The sequence below is a fragment of the Lagenorhynchus albirostris genome, chromosome 5 (genome assembly GCF_949774975.1).
Source record: "Lagenorhynchus albirostris chromosome 5, mLagAlb1.1, whole genome shotgun sequence".
Lineage (NCBI taxonomy): Eukaryota > Metazoa > Chordata > Mammalia > Artiodactyla > Delphinidae > Lagenorhynchus > Lagenorhynchus albirostris.
In genome coordinates, this window is record NC_083099.1 from 66,808,621 (window position 1) to 66,828,023 (window position 19,403).

The 19,403-nt window shown below is 38.7% G+C and overlaps 1 protein-coding gene across 6 annotated transcripts in view; it reads left to right on the forward strand.

The window, feature by feature from the left end:
• Positions 1 to 19,403, forward strand: part of LPP (LIM domain containing preferred translocation partner in lipoma) — a 688,443-nt gene that overhangs the window by 516,663 nt on the left and 152,377 nt on the right. For all 6 annotated transcript variants that reach the window (XR_009540714.1, XR_009540715.1, XR_009540717.1 and 3 more), the window contains exon 8: positions 5,562 to 5,688. Coding sequence is in view for 3 of the 6 variants with exons in the window: in XM_060150264.1 (XP_060006247.1) it covers positions 5,562 to 5,688 (127 nt within the window). In the remaining 3 variants the exon portion in view is untranslated. The remainder of the gene's footprint in view (positions 1 to 5,561; positions 5,689 to 19,403) is intronic.

Consider the following 19,403-nt stretch of genomic DNA (forward strand, 5'->3'; position numbering starts at 1 on the left):
GTCTCCACTTGCTCAGTGTGTCTGTATTTATAAGCTACAAAGCTGCCATAAATATGAATACCTGTGATTTCACTATAAACATCTATAAATATCTGCATATTATGGGTACAAAAATGTGATAGAGTTAAAATCAAAGGAATCTTTGAAAACACCATTTTATGCATAAACATACCGAGGCTCAGGGGATAGAGATGATTTGATCCAAATGACTGGATACGTTAAGGGTGGAACTAAGATTAGAGAGATAAATAGGTCTTTTGACTTACTAGGTTCTGATGTAAGAAAATACAAAACACTTCAAATACCATGAAGTGTTATGTAAGTATGATGGATACTGTTATTTGTGCTATTCTTAATCTGGCAGAGTTTTTTTGCTCACCAAGTAGATTCTGTCCATATGCATTTTGTTTGCAGAAACAGTCCTTATTTTTGCACAGTCTCATCCATAACCTTTACCAGGGACCTAGATCCAAATTTGGCTGTGGTATTCATATTAGGCCTTCCCCAGAACAGTAATCAGCTGGGCCCCTAGCAAGGAAAGAACCATGGCAGAGAAGAGTTGGCTGTAGATACTTGGACATTTTCTGTGTCCTGACACTTCTGTGTCAGGAAAAAAAAATTTTTTTTCACATCTGATGAAAAAATCTTCATTGTAGAAAAAGGAAAGTATAAATAAAAGGAATATAAACCACTGCCCATCACTTTTAACCATTAACCTCTGAGCATATTTCTTTCCAGTCTCCTTTCTGTAACAGTTCGAGGCAAGCCAGCCTGGTCAGTGGATGGCTGTCCTCCGGGAGTGAGCTCCTTTCTTCCTATGCCTCATATGGCTGTATCTAACTGCAAGGGAGAATGGAAAATAGTCTAGCTGTATGCTCAGAAGGAAGAGGAAACACATTTTGCTGAGGAGTTAGCAAATTTACATAGTACGTATCAGAGTTCTTTTAAAGCATATTAACCACTAAATTGGTGTCTGGTTGCATTTTTTTAAGTCATCATTTGCTTTGGGTATAAGATATTTGCCAATAGGCGTATTTCAGAAGCATGACTTTAGTAGATGTCAGCCCACCATATTAAATCTCCTTAAAGATTATCTGTTGCCTAAAACAGTCTTGACTTTGACCACAACCCATTTCTCTAGCCTCATCCTAGCTCTGTTCTTCCTCTATTTCTTAACATTTTTGCTAATATCCATGTTCTTTCATACATACTGTTCTTGGAATATCTTTATTGTTTTTCTTTTTTCCTTTTCTTCTTTCTTTCTTTCTTTCTTTCTTTCTTTCTTTCTTTCTTTCTTTCTTTCTTTCTTCTCTCTCTCTCTCTCTCTCTCTCTCTTTCTCTCTCCCCTTCCTTCCTTTCTCTCTCTTCTTCCTTCCTTCCTTTCTTTCTCTCTCTCTCTGTCTCTCTCTCCCTCTTTCTCTCTCTCTTTCTTTCTTCCTTTCTTTCATCTGGTAAAATCCAGTTTATCCTTCAATATCAAACTAAGTGGTCACCTCCTTTCTGGCAGTGTTCTGTTATCTCAGAACACTGAATTCATACCTGTGTTTTTGTACTTACACTTTACGGTAATTACCTATTTTCATGTCTCTCTCTTCCTAAACTGAGTTGTCAGAGGCAGGAATCCTGAATAATTTGACTTTATAATGATAGTGCTTAGTACTTGGCATTCCCTTAGGAAAAGTATGTTAAGAGAATTTTGAAGGAATTCTCTGAAATTTATTTCTCAATAATTTCATCTATGGGTCATGTAATGTTTTTTTTTTCTTTTTTTGCCTTTACTAGGAGGTCCAGGCATTTCAAAGAATGCACATATTAGTGATTAATGTCGATACTTATAAGAATGTCTTTTTCTTAGAAAAGGCTAGAGGCTGGGTTTATATTTGTTTTGCAGTGCTTTTGTTTCACTATTTAGCAGTAAGCCTCCACCCTGAAAAACGTCTTTGCTTATTAGATAATACAATCACTATTTTAAAATCCAAATGACTATAGTGATAGAGCTGGAAGGCTTGGAAATAACAATATTGGAATCCAGCGAGGCCTTGAAGTGGAGCCAAAACACGGCCAACTCAGCACACCTAGTCTCAGTTAGGGCTCTGCTGGCTTTCAGGGCTGGTACTGCACACAGCATTGCTCAGTTATCTTTTCTGAGCCTCAATTTCCTCATCCATAAAATAGGATGATATATCACACAGGGCTGTTGTATAAGCATTTGAGATGACATATGTGAAAGCAGGCACTTTGAAAAGGGTCATACAGATACAAGGAACAGTTATTATGTCACAATGAATGTACTGCTGATACTATTCATATTTCTACTTCTGAAGAAATAAAAAACAAAATAATATATCACATCCCCTGCCAGCCGCCCCTCACCCCCCACTTATAAATTTTCAATTGTGTTTTATTGCCCAGACACAATTTTAGAAGCTGCTTATTTAAAAATGATTTGGACACAATTATTAATTTTTCCTAGGATGTGTTGAGTCCTAAGCACTCCTGGGAGAGAGAGATTGAAAGGGATCTCTTCATCCCAGTGAGAAAGTGCTAAACAACTACTACTTACGAGACTTGAACCCTGAAGAAAGTCCTGAGCTATATTTTCCTGGGTGTGAGAGACAACTGGGAAGAACTTGACTTTTTACCACTATGTATTCCACAGAGGTTGAGTATTACCCACTGGAGTTGGGGACAGTGGGGAGAGTTCTCTAGCCAAATAAGGTCCAGAAACACTGGAAGAGATGATCTCCTGGGGGTCTTTATTCAGAAGGAATACCAGGAATCCAAGATCAGCAATATATGAGATTAGAATCTAAAAGAAAAGAGCCTTTTCCAAACTTCAGAAACAGTATAGCAAGCAAATAGGAAGGAGTATTTGTAGAATAAAAGGTATACTATACGTATTGTTTCTTAAAATCTGTGAAATACTGACAAGGTAAGTACTTTGAAATTAGGCCTCTGCTTGAAATGTAAGCGCTAAAGGTAGAATCTCAATTACTGGCTCTGATTTACAGAGGACAGACTTGGCTTTCTTGCTGCCTTTGTTTATATGAAAAGGGAAGCCAGAAGATTTTAGGGCCAAACAATAATAAATTGTGTCCATTCCCTGAGGGTTCATCCTAAGGCTGGAAGCAGGAATTATCAGATTTTCTCTAGTAGTTGTTGATTTAAATTAAAACAGCCACCATCATTAATATTTCATACGTTTCTAGCACTTTCTCTATGGAAAGCAGTGTTTGGTTGGAAAAGAATATGTAGAATTTAGAGTCAGGTAGTACCAAATTTGGGGCTCAAGTTCTCTCTTAATCGCAAACCTGCAAAAACAAATTGTAGATAATTTTCCTATCTCGTCTTCAATGTTGTCACCTGAACTGGCATAGTCCCCTCCCTCAGAGGCAGGTTGGGGGATCTAGAGTCCCTTTGTTGCCATGGCTTGAAAGTAGTTAAGCTCTATTTAGCATGAAATGCAAGCTATCTCATCTTAATTCTAACAAAGACCGTGAGGTAGCATTGCAAGCCCATTTTACAGAAGGGGGTCTCAAGTTCAGACAGGTTCACAAGCTCACCTCATTAAATCTGTCTCCAACCACAATGCCACTGCCACACCATATATCCCTTCACTATCTCTGGCCACAATAATTTTATGTTCTTATATGAATATTTCTGTAAAATTTTCTTGAAAGTTGATAGCATATATGAGCAATCTGAAGTTTAATTATACTAGCAAATCACTCCTCCAATGTTTATATCTGCATACACTCCCCCCAATATAGTGTGCTTTATAGAACTGATGATCATTTGTGTCTGTCTTTCACCCTCACTAGACTCCAGTCCTTTCAAAGGCAAAGACTGTGTCAAAAACGTCTTTGTGTTCCTCCCTGATGCTTGCAGAGGGTACGCAAAATAGGCACTGTAAGAACGTGTGCATAAACTAATAAGCAAAACAAATGTGAGTGAGTCAAGAACTTCTTTAACCCTCACACCAACTCAACAGGGCACGCATTATTTGCAGTTTAGAGGAGGCCCTGAGATTACTGTTTAGGACAAATGAGTGAATCTAGGATGGGCTCTTACCCTGGCTTTATCCTAATTAACCCTGCCCGATCTTTTTGGGTGCCAATTTCTTTACCTCACAATGAGTAGATTGAGGTAATGATCCTGCAGATGCCAGATGAAGGATAATTAGAGAGAAAAGGCCAAATAGCTGGCAATCAACAATTGCACATATGTTTAGAAGGCATTTCATGCCCTAGCCGTAACACAAGTAATTAATACCCTTCTTAGCTGTTGAAATGTTGCTGGTAACAATAATGAAACTTTTGTACAAGGATTTGTTCTTCACAGGATTTTCACATCCAAGAACTCATTTGGTATAGTGAAGGTAACGGGTGAATGAATATGCAGCTTCAAGTCTTGTTGAACTGATTCTTGTAAACTATTCATGAAAGGAGAAACTCTTGGTCAACAATATTAAGAGAGCGTAAGATCAAGGCAGTGCATTCCCAATGTCAGCTCTTCCCATTTGCCATGGGGGATAGCATCACTGATATTTCTAAACCTTTAACAGTCTTTTTATTTTTAATACTTTGAAGATACTGGGGTGTAATATCGGAAGTGGTCAAAGTTATAATATAGGCAAAGGAAAATATACCAAATTCCCTCTTACTTACATAGCACCAGCTATTTACATCTGGCCTCTGGTCTTTCTTCTTTCTTTACATACTTCAGATTCTTGGTTGATCACCTCAAGTGTTCTTTCACCTGACATTTGGTTCCCCTTGCGTTGCTTTAATTCAGGCACATCCGCCTATTTAACACCAATCCAGTGTTTACCGCTGCTGATTTACCTCCTCATTTGACATCTGGTGGTTTGCAGTGCAGGGGTGGTCTGGTGGGGTGGGGCAGGGGGGTTACTCAACCTCGTTAACTGGAACACAAGGCCCTTCACTTTGTGGACCCCACGTACCCAATAATATTCATCTCTTTTCTTATCTCAAACTTTATACATAGGAGTTCCTTATGCCACCTGGCTTCTTCCTCACCTGAATATAAAAAAAACTTCAACGTTTATGGTTCCTCTCCTTTAGCTGAATAAATCCTAGTCTGTGCTGATGCCTCTGGAATTCTTCCCCTCTGGCCACGAGGGAGTCCCCTTTGTGCTCTGACTGTGCACTTTCTACCGTTGCTTTATCTTTAATTACTAGGGTGCCTATATCTCTTAGTCGACCGTAAGCTCTGTAAGGAAAGAGACTCAGTTTCTTCATCTTCTTTTTATAAATCTACAACTGGCACATAGTGACTGCTTAGCAATTGTTGAATGAAACAGAGTCCTGTTCTTTGTAAACATGGATTCCTAAGCCTGACAGATGGCTCATCTATATAAGGCAAGTGAATAAAGTAGTGCCCCCAAGGTCAGACACTGAGTAGCTGATAAAACCAATATTAAACCCAGGCCTCCTAATGGCCCCATCCAGTGCTTTTTCCTCTACAGTGCAAACACTACCTGATTGCCTTGGTTGATGTCTAGGTTGCACTTAAAGGACTCTGTGTTTTCTGCCTTTCAGAGCGGACAAACAGGATCCATGGGGCCTCCGGCTGTCCCTTCCTCATTCCGCCCTGAAGATGAGCTCGAGCATCTGACCAAGAAGATGCTGTATGACATGGAAAATCCACCCGCCGATGAATACTTTGGTGAGTGGGGTCTAGGGCTGAGTTCTGAAGTAAAGGTTGTGTTCTGTTTTCCTTAATTAGTAATTAGGAATAGTACCGGCTCCACTGGTAAAAGCTTTGAGTCTGCATGTGTTGGAGCTGGTATGCATGTACACACACACGTGAGTGTCCTGGAAATTGCTTTGTGAGACTGCTGTAAATGTGATGTCTGTTTAGCTTGGACTAAAATTTCAGGGGTAATGCAGAGTTTCTTGAATACAAATTTGATTTTAAAAGTTATTTTTTGACAATTTATTAGCTTCTTATTAGGCAGAAATTGGGTTTCTGTGTGTGTTCAGGTCTCTCACTGATCTAAATGTTCATTTACAAAATGTGGAATCGGGTAGTGTCTAAACTTTGTGCTTTCAATCCTTTCCCTATTTAGGAAAAGTTGTTCCCTTTATATTTTTTTTTAACTTCTCTCTCCAAACCTGTGAATAATTATCAGTGGTTCATCCATCCATTCCATTTTTGTAATGTGAATTTATGAATTATACACCAAGTATGAGGTGTTAAAGATACATAGCCTATCCTCAGGGAGGTTGGAATTATTTAGAAAAGATAAGAAAAACAAACAGTTGCTAATCTAGGTAGAAAGTTATGAGGCATAAGAGAGGCTTAGGTCAAGTGTTACAAAATGTGAAATCTCTATTCATCGAGAACATCGGGAATGCTTTTGAGAAGAGTTGGTGGTTCTTGAACCTGGACTCAAAGCAGTGCCTTTCAGATTTTCTGTTTTCTCCCTAATCTGTTGGAGACCAGTATTTCCATAGAGTACAATTAAAATTAGTTACTAAGAAAATGAAATAAACAGAATACAAAATGGAAGAATGAGTTTTACCATTATTAGATTTAACAGGAATAAATTACTCTATTAAATCGCTATCATATTTTCTAAATACTGTCTGTGTCTGTACTTGTCTCATCGCAGAGTGTCTTAGTCAGATAGGAATCTGTAGATCATTCTGAGTAGCACTGCTTTTCAGGCATCTGGAGAGAGGATATTACATTTGGGGTGCAGTGGAAGCAAAGGCATAGAGGTGGAAAAATTGCACGGGACTTCTACTTCTTCATATACTTCCTATTTTCATGTCTTCCCACTTGCTTCCTATTTGGGAATATGTAATGACAGGTAAAGTGAGGGCACAAAGCCACATCATAAATGGACTGGGTTGAAATATGAAAAACGTGACATTTCTTTGTATGCAGGAGACAGTGTAGCTTAGCTAAAAGAGCACAGTAGTGGGGATAAAGAGTTCTGGTTCTGGTTCCTTTTCTGCCTTTTACCAGCTAAGTAATATTGGCCCGTTCCTCAACTGCCTCAACCCCGTTTCCCACCTTGGTGAATCACAGGTGTGAAGCAAATGTGCTTTAGCATTTCTTTCATAGTAAGTTCTCTGTAGAAACAGCATTAATGCAGAGAAGTACATAAAGCTAAAAGTTAAATGTAAGTTGATAGAGATTAGCACAAATGCATAGAGAATAGTTAAAAGAAGTCTCTAGTTACATTAAAATATACTAAAAGTTTATCACGCTCTTGTCATTGACATGGGAGAAGGGCTTATATTGGAGCCTAAGGTAACTTTTTAAAAAAGCTTATGAAGAGTGAAAACTAAGGCCTCTGTATTAAGGTATACCAAGCACAAAAAGCTAACATACCAAATATATATGCTTCAGTTTTCACAGCAACAAAATAGATAGCAGTAAAAAACATTGAACATAGATAGTAACTGTGTTAATGAGTATATATTAATCGCTCTGGGAGATCAATTAAATATTATCTTTGCCTTCAAGAACTGTCCTAGCTCTACTACTCACTAGCTTAGACAACTTGAACAAATTGCTTATTCTCTACATCTTTTTGTTTTGCTTTATCTATAATGTGGAAATAATGGCTAGTTTATACTTTTATAGTGAGTACTGAATGAAATATTTATAGAAAGCACTTAGCCAAGTTCTTGGCATGTAGAATATGCTCAATAATCAAAGTTATCCCATGCTTTACTAAAGAAAACAAGATATGCCCATTAAAAAGCCATTAATAATACGTGATTTAAACTTAAGTTCCTAGCAAAAATAGAACATATGTCACCAATTGGTAAATAATCATTGCCAAATGAGTGTTACAAACCATGAGAGAGAATGTGGAATAATGATAAGTTTTATTGAGTGCTTACAATATGGCAGCACTGTTACACAGTATGTACTTCATTAAGAATGAACTCATTTCATCCTTACAGAAAAAAATATAACCCTGTGAAGTAAATGCTATTATTATTTCCAGATTAGGAAATCAAGGCACAGAAATGTTAAGTAATCTGCCCAATACCAACAGCTAATAAGTTGCAGGACTGAATTAGAATCCAAACTCCAGGTCTATACAAATTTTTTTTTCTTCTAAAACTTTTTCCACAGCTTTATTGAAGTAAACAAAGTCACATAATGAATGTATACAATTAGGTGGGTTTGGATGTATGTGTACGCTTATATGCCGTCACCACAGCCCAGGTAACAAACATACCCTTCACTTCCAGAGTTTAGTCTGGACATTTAGGAAGCTTTGGACAGATGGAAAATAAGAGAAGGGCATTCTCTTCTAGGTAGATAGAATAAATAAAATAGAAATTGAGGCCAAGATTATGTAAGGAAAATTACTTTATATGGCAGATATCCACCAAGGGCCTATTATGTGCAGGCTACTGTGCTAGGTAGGTGTTGGAGACATGTGGAGCTAGGGAGACGTGGGCCTTCCCTTTAAAGGAGCTTATAGTCTTATATAAGAGAGGATGTGTACAACGTTGTGGTGTTTAATCCTAACACAAGGCAGAAAGCGACAAGTAACTTATTTGAAGTTCAGCCAAAGTACTTCGAGAACTGAGAAGAAAGGAGAGAGAACATTATGAGGCAGGAATGGAAAAGTGTTTGTGAAGTGGATAGCCTTTTTAAAATTACGGTAATAGAGAGTTGGAAGTGCGATGATAGTAGAGAAGTGATGTCATTTCTGAGGAGTAGGATTTTAACATAATAGGCAATAAAATCATTGGAGTGAGGCACCCATGTGGGAAGGAACAAATTTTGGGAAATAAGGTGGGAGAGGTAGGCTGGGACCAATGGCCTAAAGACTAAGGACTTTATCTTATACAGTGAGTGCTGCACGTTGAGATCAAAGGTTATGGGAGCTGTTTCATGAAATGTGGTTAAGAATGTGGGTTCCAAAGCCAGTATGCCTTGGTTTGAATGCCAGCTCTACCTCTCACTGGCTAGATAAAAGCAGGAAGCAAAGGATGAGTTAACAGAACTATGGTTTACTGTTCTACTCAAACATTAAACATTTCCCGAACATGTTTTCCATGCCTGCTGCTGTGTGCAAGGGGCACCAAGCAGAGTCTCTGCCCTCAGGGCATTCACAAGTTCTGGGAAGGACAGGAGAGAGGCAGGCATGTAAGGAATGTCAGTGCAGCAAGGGGTGCAGCACTGTGTTGGGTCTGCCTGAGACACTAGGTGAGCATAGAAGACAGAGTTAAGTCTGAAGATGAGAGAAGGACGGCTACATAATAATGTGTTTGCAGCAGAAGGGCCTGACCCAAGGGAGATGAAGAAGAGTCATCTCTTGTTCTCTATCAGAATTTTACCTGAGTTCCATTCTGGGCTGGAAATAGCATTGCTAATCACCACCTTCAAAGAACTTGTCACTCTTGTGTTAACATGCCCAGCCCCAACTCAACCCCCTCACTTTTTCTATCACTTTGCCTATTTAATGCTGGAATTTTCATTGACACTATAACTGATTTGCTGAAGGTCATTAAATGCTTTCATGTCAAAGATCTCCTACTAGATTATGAGCTGCACCAGTGAGTGAGAGGGAACAAAATGTAAATAAACGGTGTCAATGGAATAGATTCCCCTGTAGTCATGTTCACTTTTTTCTGTGCAGCCCCTATTTTCTTTTTCCTTGAGTGGAATAATTCATGAATATATTTTTGTTTTGTTTTGTTTTTCATTATGGAGTTTCCCATTACTCTTAGCAGTTTTTCTTTGTTTGAAGAACTATAATTATGGCATGCTTCAAAGTAGGGGAGGAATATCAAAATGTCACCTCACAGGTGACTTAAGTCAAAGGAGAAAAGATACCTTCACAAATAGAGAGTTTGGAAGCTTTCTTAATCCAAGTGATGGAACTTAGCATCACCAAAATGGGACACACTGACATGTGCCAGCTGATACGATGCAGTAGAAAGTCCGCAACATCACCTGTGTGACACAGTCTTGCTGAAATACTTAACCTGAAATCCAACCATTAGGAAGTAGACAAATCCAAATGATGTGCCATTTTTCAAGACAATTGTCCTGAATTCTTTAAAAATGTCAAGATTAAAGAAAATGAAAAAAGACATGCCAGTCAAATGCAAGGCATGCATCTTGATTGAATCTGGATCGGAAAACAAAGTATTGGGGCTTCCCTGGTGGCGCAGTGGTTGAGAGTCCGCCTGCCGATGCAGGGGACGCGGGTTCGTGCCCCGGTCCGGGAGGATCCCACATGCCGCGGAGCGGCTGGGCCCGTGAGCCATGGCCGCTGAGCCTGCGCGTCCGGAGCCTGTGCTCCGCAACGGGAGAGGCCACAGCGGTGAGAGGCCCGCGTACCGCAAAAAAAGCACAAAAAAACAAAAAAAACAAAGTATTTAGGGCAAGTTGAGAGAAATTTAAATATGAACTATATATTAGATAATACATCAATGTTAATTTTGTGGGTATGGTAATGGCATTGTGGTTATATAAGATAATATCCTTGTTTTTAGGAGCAAAATGTTGAAGTATTTAGGGTAAAGTGTCATTATGTCAGCAACTTATTTTGTTTTTTTTTTTTTTTAAACATCTTTATTGGAGTATAATTGCTTTACAATGGTATGTTAGTTTCAGCTTCACAACAAAATGAATCAGTTATATATATACATATGTTCCCATATCTCTTCCCACTTGCGTCTCCCTCCCTCCCACCCTCCCTATCCCACCCCTCCAGGCGGTCACAAAGCACCGAGCTGATCTCCCTGTGCTATGCGGCTGCTTCCCACTAGCTATCTACCTTACGTTTGGTAGTGTATATATGTCCACGCCTCTTTATCGCTTTGTCACCGTTTACCCTTCCCCCTCCCCATATCCTCAAGTCCATTCTCTAGTAAGTCTGTGTCTTTATTCCTGTTTCACCCCTAGGTTTTTCATGACATTTTTTTTTCTTAAATTCCATATATATGTGTTAGCATACGGTATTTGTCTCTCTCTTTCTGACTTACTTCACTCTGTATGACAGACTCTAGGTCTATCCACCTCATTACAAAGAGCTCAATTTCGTCTCTCTTTATGGCTGAGTAATATTCCATTGTATATATGTGCCACATCTTCTTTATCCATTCATCCGATGATGGACACTTAGGTTGTTTCCATCTCTGGGCTATTGTAAATAGAGCTGCAATGAACATTTTGGTACATGACTCTTTTTGAATTATGGTTTTCTCAGGGTATATGCTCAGTAGTGGGATTGCTGGGTCATATGGTAGTTCTATTTGTAGCTTTTTAAGGAACCTCCATACTGTTCTCCACAGTGGCTGTATCAATTTACATTCCCACCAACAGTGTAAGAGGGTTCCCTTTTCTCCACACCCTCTCCAGCACTTATTGTTTCTAGATTTTTTGATGATGGCCATTCTGACTGGTGTGAGATGATATCTCATTGTAGTTTTGATTTGCATTTCTCTAATGATTAGTGATGTTGAGCATTCTTTCATGTGTTTGTTGGCACTCTGTATATCTTCTTTGGAGAAATGTCTATTTAGGTCTTCTGCCCATTTTTGGATTGGGTTGTTTGTTTTTTTGTTATTAAGCTGCATGAGCTTCTTGTAAATTTTGGAGATTAATCCTTTGCCAGTTGCTTCATTTGCAAATATTTTCTCCCATTCTGAGGGTTGTCTTTTCGTCTTCTTTATGGTTTCCTTTTCTGCGCAAAAGCTTTTAAGTTTCATTAGGTCCCATTTGTTTACTTTTGTTTTTATTTCCATTTCTCTAGGAGGTGGGTCAAAAAGGACCTTGCTGTTATTTATGTCATAGAGTGTTCTGCCTATGTTTTCCTCTAAGAGTTTGATAGTTTCTGGCCTTACATTTAGGTCTTTAATCCATTTCGAGCTTATTTTTGTGTATGGTGTTAGGGAGTGATCTAATCTCATACTTTTACATGTAGCTGTCCAGTTTTCCCAGCACCACTTATTGAATAGGCTGTCCTTTCTCCACTGTACATTTCTGCCTCCTTTGTCAAAGATAAGGTGACCATATGTGCGTGGGTTTATCTCTGGGCTTTCTATCCTGTTCCATTGATCTATATTTCTGTTTTTGTGCCAGTACCATACTGTCTTGATTACTGTAGCTTTGTAGTATAGTCTGAAGTCAGGAAGCCTGATTCCTCCAGCTCCGTTTTTCGTTCTCAAGATTGCTTTGGCTATTCGGGGTCTTTTGTGTTTCCATACAAATTGTGAAGCAACTTATTTTGAAACAAGATAGATAGATGTAGAGATATTATGAGGAGGGCAGAATCGCTTCAGATTATAACTATGAGAGATACTATAACTGCACAGCTACAAAGGATACCCTTTCTCCCCCCAGGAGTATTGAAGCCTATCACACATGAATTATCTTTTATTTTTGTACGTGCCGCATGGCATACGGGATCTTAGTTCTCCAACCAAGGATCGAACCTGCGCCCCCTGCAGTGGAAGCGCCAAGCCCTAACCACTGGACCGCCAGGGAAGCCCCACAAATGAATCATCTTAACACTCCCTTCTTGGGCGGGAGAAATAGAGAGTCATTCCTATATCTTGTAAACTTGACTGTTTTAAAATTTCCCTTTCTTGTGTATCTGTTTCTTTATTTTCTACTGGACACATACCCTTTCTATTGTTGGTGAGATGATAACCATTGTGGTGGAAATGATGAAAGCTATATTTACTTAAAGCTCTACAAGTTTAAAAAGCCCACTCCCAGTCATGGTCTGACTCATATATCTGGCCATGAAGTTTTCATTTCTCTGATGAGGAAACAGAGATTCAGAGAGACTTAATGAGTTGTTCGAGTCACACAGCTATAAGTTTTAGGATTTCGACTTATTCTTCAGACCGCAAGTCCATTCTGATTCATTACCGTTACAAAAAGGCATAAACTGTTCCTGTAGGTGGCTATTCCTGCCTCATGTCATCCTTTACCTCCTGAAGTCATGATCTTTAAGTAAGAGACCAACTGTTTTGAGAGCGTCTGTAGCCCAGACTTCAGTGCCACTGGCAATATACTTTGACTACCTTTAACTCCTGAATTAACTGATGTGACACTAAGCATAGGCTTTTTGCCACGGCTCAGATACATACTCTAGGGAGATAACCCACCTAATACCTCTCTATCAGCCATGTTAGCTGACTGTTGACCTTAAGGGAAAGCAAATCACTAAAAATCACTAAGAGCTATAGTGATTGTTTCCTCAAGTCATTTCTTGATAAAATATTACAAGCTGGAACCTTCAATTGAGTCTCAGCTGATTTTTTTGTAATGATTTCTTCTGAAAATGTGCTAGTTTTAGTGCTTCCATGCCCTTCCTTTTACATCTTCATCAAAAATTGTATCTGTTGCATTACAGTATTAGCTAAATGCCATAGCAGATGAATCATAGTAGAGCAGTATGATAAGTCCAGATCTTTGAAGGGAAGATAGCCTCTCATGTTCTGAACATTTTTCACCTGCTTGGACTTGAATTTTGGCTGTAGCAGATTCCTAAGTGTCTTTCCATTAGCAAGGGTGTACTTGAGTGGGCCTAGAATGCTGTGCTATAGGGGGAAGAGAGGAAATATAGAAGAAAGTTGAAGGTAAGGAGAAATTCTCATCTAATTCAGTTAACCAGGCAGTAGATCTTTACATCATTCACATCATTTGCAAGGCTACAGGCCTTGGTTCAAGTGCTTGTATCTTGGAGCAACCTGTTTCCCTGGGCAACTAGAAAACTATGTTTCTACTAGAGGAAATTCTCAGTGCCAGGGGTAGATACATAGAAAGAACAAGGGGTGATGAACTATAAATTACTATAATTTAGGGTAAAGTTCAGAACTTAAAATAGGAGAGGGAGGATTTTTAAATTAGCTATTAAAATTAATGGGGGAGAAAGTTTTCGTTGCTAGAAAATTAGGGAGCTTACAGGGCTAGTGGCCAGCATTTGGAGCTTATATTTTTCAGATAGTTTTGAGGGAGAAATGTAAAGGAAAGTTGAGTTTGTCTCTAGATATCCTTGAGCCATGTCTGTGAACTTATGCAGGTGTTCTCCATGTTGGTTGGTATACCCAGAGCCTCTAAGTTTTGTGTTTTCATTCATTTTGAAAGACAAAGCATGTTTTGTAGGTGAGAACCATGTCTCAGTCTGTGGCCATGGCATGATTCTCTCCAAAATAATGGTGTTCTGGCTGTACAGACCCTAAGGCAGAAGGCAACAATCTTGGAATACAGTATCTCTGGAAATGAACAATGTAATATATCTGAGGATGGACTAAAAATATCTACCAGCTTATTTTTAAGCAGGAAGCTGTAATTATCTTGGCAGTGTTTACACGGTGTTGTCTTATTCCTTCTTCCAAAAAAAAACCTGAAGTGTGTGAGTCTTAATATTGTTTAGTGAGCCATTTGAAGAATCCCTATGCCTTTAGAACAGCACTAGGTAAATTCTCTTCACAGAACTTGGCATTTATCTAAGAATTTTTTTGTTTATCTCTTGAGCATTGTTAGTGAGGCATATTGAGAGTTTTTGCATAAAGCCAGGAGTTGGTTCTAGGGGAAGTAGGCTTTATTGCTTCAAAGGACAGGAGGACAGGGTGGAAGATATGAGGCAGTGGGGGCCCGGCATGTGTCAAGCCCTAAGAGAAGAAAGGCATGGAGGGGAATGTGCTACGAGTACTTTACTGATAAAACGACCTCACCATACTTGGTACTCTGTATCTTCTCAATTGAGAGCAAGGTGGAGGTCCAAAGGATGTTCGTGAGTAGAAGCAGAGTGCCCCAGACAATGGGGAAGATGGTTTATTTCTTTTCTATTTTAGTAAGACCAAAGGATAAGTGAACATGTCTAGAGGACTTGGACTAAGAGGCTTAGGAAACTGGAAACCACTATTTGAGCTACAGTTGAAGGAGTGGAGAAAAGAAAGCCTGGAGCCCTGAAAGCTATTGGAGAACTGCCATGTCGAAAAGGTACTAGACTTAATACGTGTTATTCCAAAGTTAGCTACAAAGGCAAGTGAGGGGAAGCTGGCAAATTTACATTCGGTATAATGAATTAACATGTTTAACAGACAGAAGAAATTTCTTGGAAGAGCGTAGGCCAAAGCCCAGTAACCCCTTGTTGGAGAAGTGGTGAAAGGTACTCAAGCTTTCAATGGACTATGAGATTAGATTTCAAAAATACTTGTCCAACTCTGACATTCAGTGACTTAGGCATCTCAACTTGCGTGGGAATCAAGCTCTTGCATCTAACGTTTAGTGCTAACCCCAGCTTATCATTATTATTACATGATTACAACTAACATTTATATAGTGCTTTGTAAAGCACTTTTATACTCGTTATGTAATTTAATTTAAACTAGACAGCAGCCCTGCAAAGCAGACAGTGTGTTTATTTCCATTTGGCATATGAAGAAACAGGATCTGTGTGATTAAGGGACTCCCCATTCCTCAGAGCCCTCTGCCACCCCAGCTACTCATAGATCCCATTAGCATCAGAATTACACAGGGGCCCAGGCCTACTGATCCCAGATCCTGTTCTCTTTCCACCCCATCATGCTCTCTTAGCACCATGTTGCTGGATTGGTCATAGACTATGAGATAAATCAGTGAACAAACTCTGTGTTTTAGCTTCTTCATCGGTACGAGGAACAATGTGATTGCTTTGAAAAGATTTTAGAGGGTTTCAACTGGTAAGTGCTAAGTAATTTGTATTTCATTGTTTTTATTATTTTGTGTCAAGGAAATGGTTTCCAAAGTGCTCCTGTCAATTACAAACTAGAAAGTGATTCCAAGTGGGAGCTGCCTTTAATACAGATGGAACCTGAAACCGTAAGGATCTTATTTTCACAGAAAAATAACCTAATTAATTAAAAACCCCAAAACCACAATGGAAGAATAAGTAGAAAATAAGTGGTTTAGAGAAAAGGTGGTATTGATTAGGGAAAAAAATGGATTTCTTGGTTTTGTTTCTCTAGCTTTTTGTTTAAGGTCTCTGTGGGTCATGGGAATAGAATGTTTTCTATTAATGAGACATATTTGATGTATTTACTTTTGTGGTAGTGATTTCTGGTAAAATGTTTGCTTGGGGCAATGTATGGTCACAGCACTAAATAAATAATAATCCTAAGCATTTTATGTGTTCTATCTCAGCACACGTTAATTTTTAATTAATTTGGCTACATAGTGTGTTTTTAAGCATCGATTTGGAAACCTAGACTTGTAGTATCATAAAGAATAATTTAATCTTAGAAACTATCTAGGACAACCTTTCATGTTCCAGAAAACTAAAGCCCAAATGACTCGTTCAAGGTCATACAGCTGGGAGTGATTTGAACTCTATGGCCAAAATTTCCTTTCTGAACAAAGAATAGAAATTAGTCTCTGATGGTAAGAAGAGGAATGGCAGGGCTGTTCACAAAGGTGAGGGAGTGGGTTGGGCCTGCTATTTTTGTGAACCCAGACGTGGTGACACCTTATTCAAATTTGAGTTAAGAACACATTGCCCTTAAAAATGATAAAATGATAAAAACTTGTTAGAACCTTTGTACATATACTGTCCTTATCTCCTTGATTTTCAAATATAAATGAACAGAAGAGATTGTCAATATCCTCTTTTCTCATACTCATCAAGTTACTTACTTGTTTGTTTACCTCACTAGTATATAAGTCTGATTGAAGGTAGTTTTTGTTTAGTGCACTGCTGTGTCCCCATTTTTGGTCCTAGATCAATGCCTGGCACATAGGAGATATTTAATGTTTAATTAATTAATAAACCCATGAATAAAAATTGTGAGCAGACATTCCATACTCCTTGTAGCAGGACATGGTATAAACTACAGAGGGAAAATACTTCATTTATTTAACACCTTATGGAATCTTAAAATGTTACAGCTAGAGGGAATCTTAAAGACTATCTAGGAAAATCCTCTCATTTTTAGATATTGTGAAAATAAGGGAGTTTTCTAGGTTCACAAACTAATTAGTGACAGAGCCATGGATTGTAACTCAGACTTTCTCATTCCTTTTTTAAATCACTTAAAGGCACTAGAGAATGTTTAAGGTAGAACAACACATGGTTGCTACGATCATTGAACTTCAGTCAAAATTAGGTTGATACCCTTGGACTTGATCTCTTTTCCCTGTGTTTTCTTTGAAAATTAAAGATTGAAATTCGTCAATGGATAGGTTACATAGTTAGGATTTTCTTTTTTAAGTTCTAAATCACAGTTTCTCCCCTCAGGGATTCCTTTGTTGTCCTTGGTTCCCAAGACAATCTCTTACCTCCTCAATTTTCTTCTGTTCTAATCTAATTGGGTCAGATGGGCAGGGCATCACACTGAAAAAAAAAGTCCTTTCTCCATGTTTACATGTTTTTTCCCTAGCAACCAGTTATAAAAGATCATTCTCTTATATTACCACCCCTTCAAGGCTGGGAAGACTCACCCAGGATTGGTGTTTCATACATACAGCAGATACTCACTCATTCTCTTGCATTGGGATCACCATTCTCTTTATCAAAGAATGAAAAAAAAAAGTATAAAAGAGATCTTTACTTTATAATCAAGCATCCTTTACCTAATAACTGTGGAAATAAGCTTGATGTCCTGAGAGAGAAAGAGCTGGCGGGGCACACAATGTGTATGGCAAAAGAAAGTTTCAACTTGTAGGTTGTCTGTGGTTGTGTACTGAGACATGCAGAGCTGAGACCCGAACCTAATTATGTGCTAATTATGCATTTTCTGATCTTAAACACACAAATACAGATAACTGTGAACTCAACTCCCTTTCCTTTTCAAACCACGCTCCTTTCCCCCAACCTGAACTTTCCCCACAACTTTCTCTAAAACCAGATAATCATCTCCTTCCAGACTTTGAAGTGACATTAGAATTGTCAGAAGGCATAATTAATTGACTGTCAGCAAAGCCATTGTTTGAACATCTGCAGAGTTCTACTTGGTAGGCATCTGTTGTACTTTCAATTGAACGGATTCACTCATCTTCAAATATTTATTGAGTGCTTGCTATACACCAATCATTGAAGTGTGTGCTATGGGAGAGAAAGGAAATAAGGTAACATAATGACCAAGGAGAGAAAGCATTTGTTCAATCCTCTAGCACCAAGGGCTTTGATGGAAAACAGATTTCATGACTGGAAGTGGAAAATACACTCTTTTTCATCCAGGTTCAGGGGCTTTTGCCACTATTGCCAGCTGACCTGTGCCAGATAAAATGCCAGAGGAGTCCACCTATTGCTGGGGAATAGAGAGACCTATTGGTGAAGCACTATTTGTGGACAGAGTTCTCAGCAAAGACAATTGAATGCTTTAAGAGAAAAGCGAGCGGAAAATATCCAAGGCCGATAAACTGGGAAATCCCACAAGCAGGTCCAAATTAATGACCTTATCCTGATTTTCCTCCTAATTTTCACTCTGATGCCAGTCATGTTACATTAAATTCTCCCAGTTTCATTATAGCACTGCACAGTTCTGATCTCAGTCCCCGTTTGGTTCTCTGACTATCAAAATTTCAATTTATATCAGTCCTGGACCTGGTTCCACTCCTACCTGGAAGTGAACATCATTTGTTAAAATTCAACAAGAAGGAACACAAACACTGCAGGGGTGACTTGTTGAAGGAGGCTAAGATGATACAGTAGGCAGGAGGTAATTGAAAACAGTTACTAACATCTACTGTCTCGCTCTCCACACACTCACACTCACAACACTCACAGAGACACACACAGACACATTCACACACACACTCTCACACAGAGACACACACAGACACTCACACTCACACAGACTCACTCGCACACACACACACACACACACACACACACACACACACACACCATTCAGCCCTAGGACCATGGCACAGTTAGAGAGCTGGCTATAAATCTTCCAACTTGAAAGCTTCCCATTCATTGGTCATTGGAGGCCACCTTCGTAATTTTCACTACATATGCAAACCATCTGTACTATTATTTGCCTAACATTTTTGTTCAAATCAATTCATTTATTTTTTAACCTATTTTATCTTCATTCATGTCAATAATATCCATAATTTGATTTTATGGATTAAAGTACCTGTTGCTTTTTTCCCCCTAAAAGGCATGAAACTAAATACCATAATTAAATTTAAAATGTTCATCCATGAACCCTCCAATGTTCAAAATACTGAGAAATGTGTGTATAACTCAACCAGAAGATAAATTGATGGAATATTTTGGTGAAATGATGTCAAAGGTTACCCACTGAGTTAAGTTTTACTTAAAAAAAAATTTTTTTTTTACACCCAGCATCATCATGTTATCATGAGAGGCCATGTAGTGGTGTAAAGAGCCAGGTATCAAGTAACCAGAGGCCAGATTCTGGGCCAGTCACTGTCCCACAATCTTGCTGTGA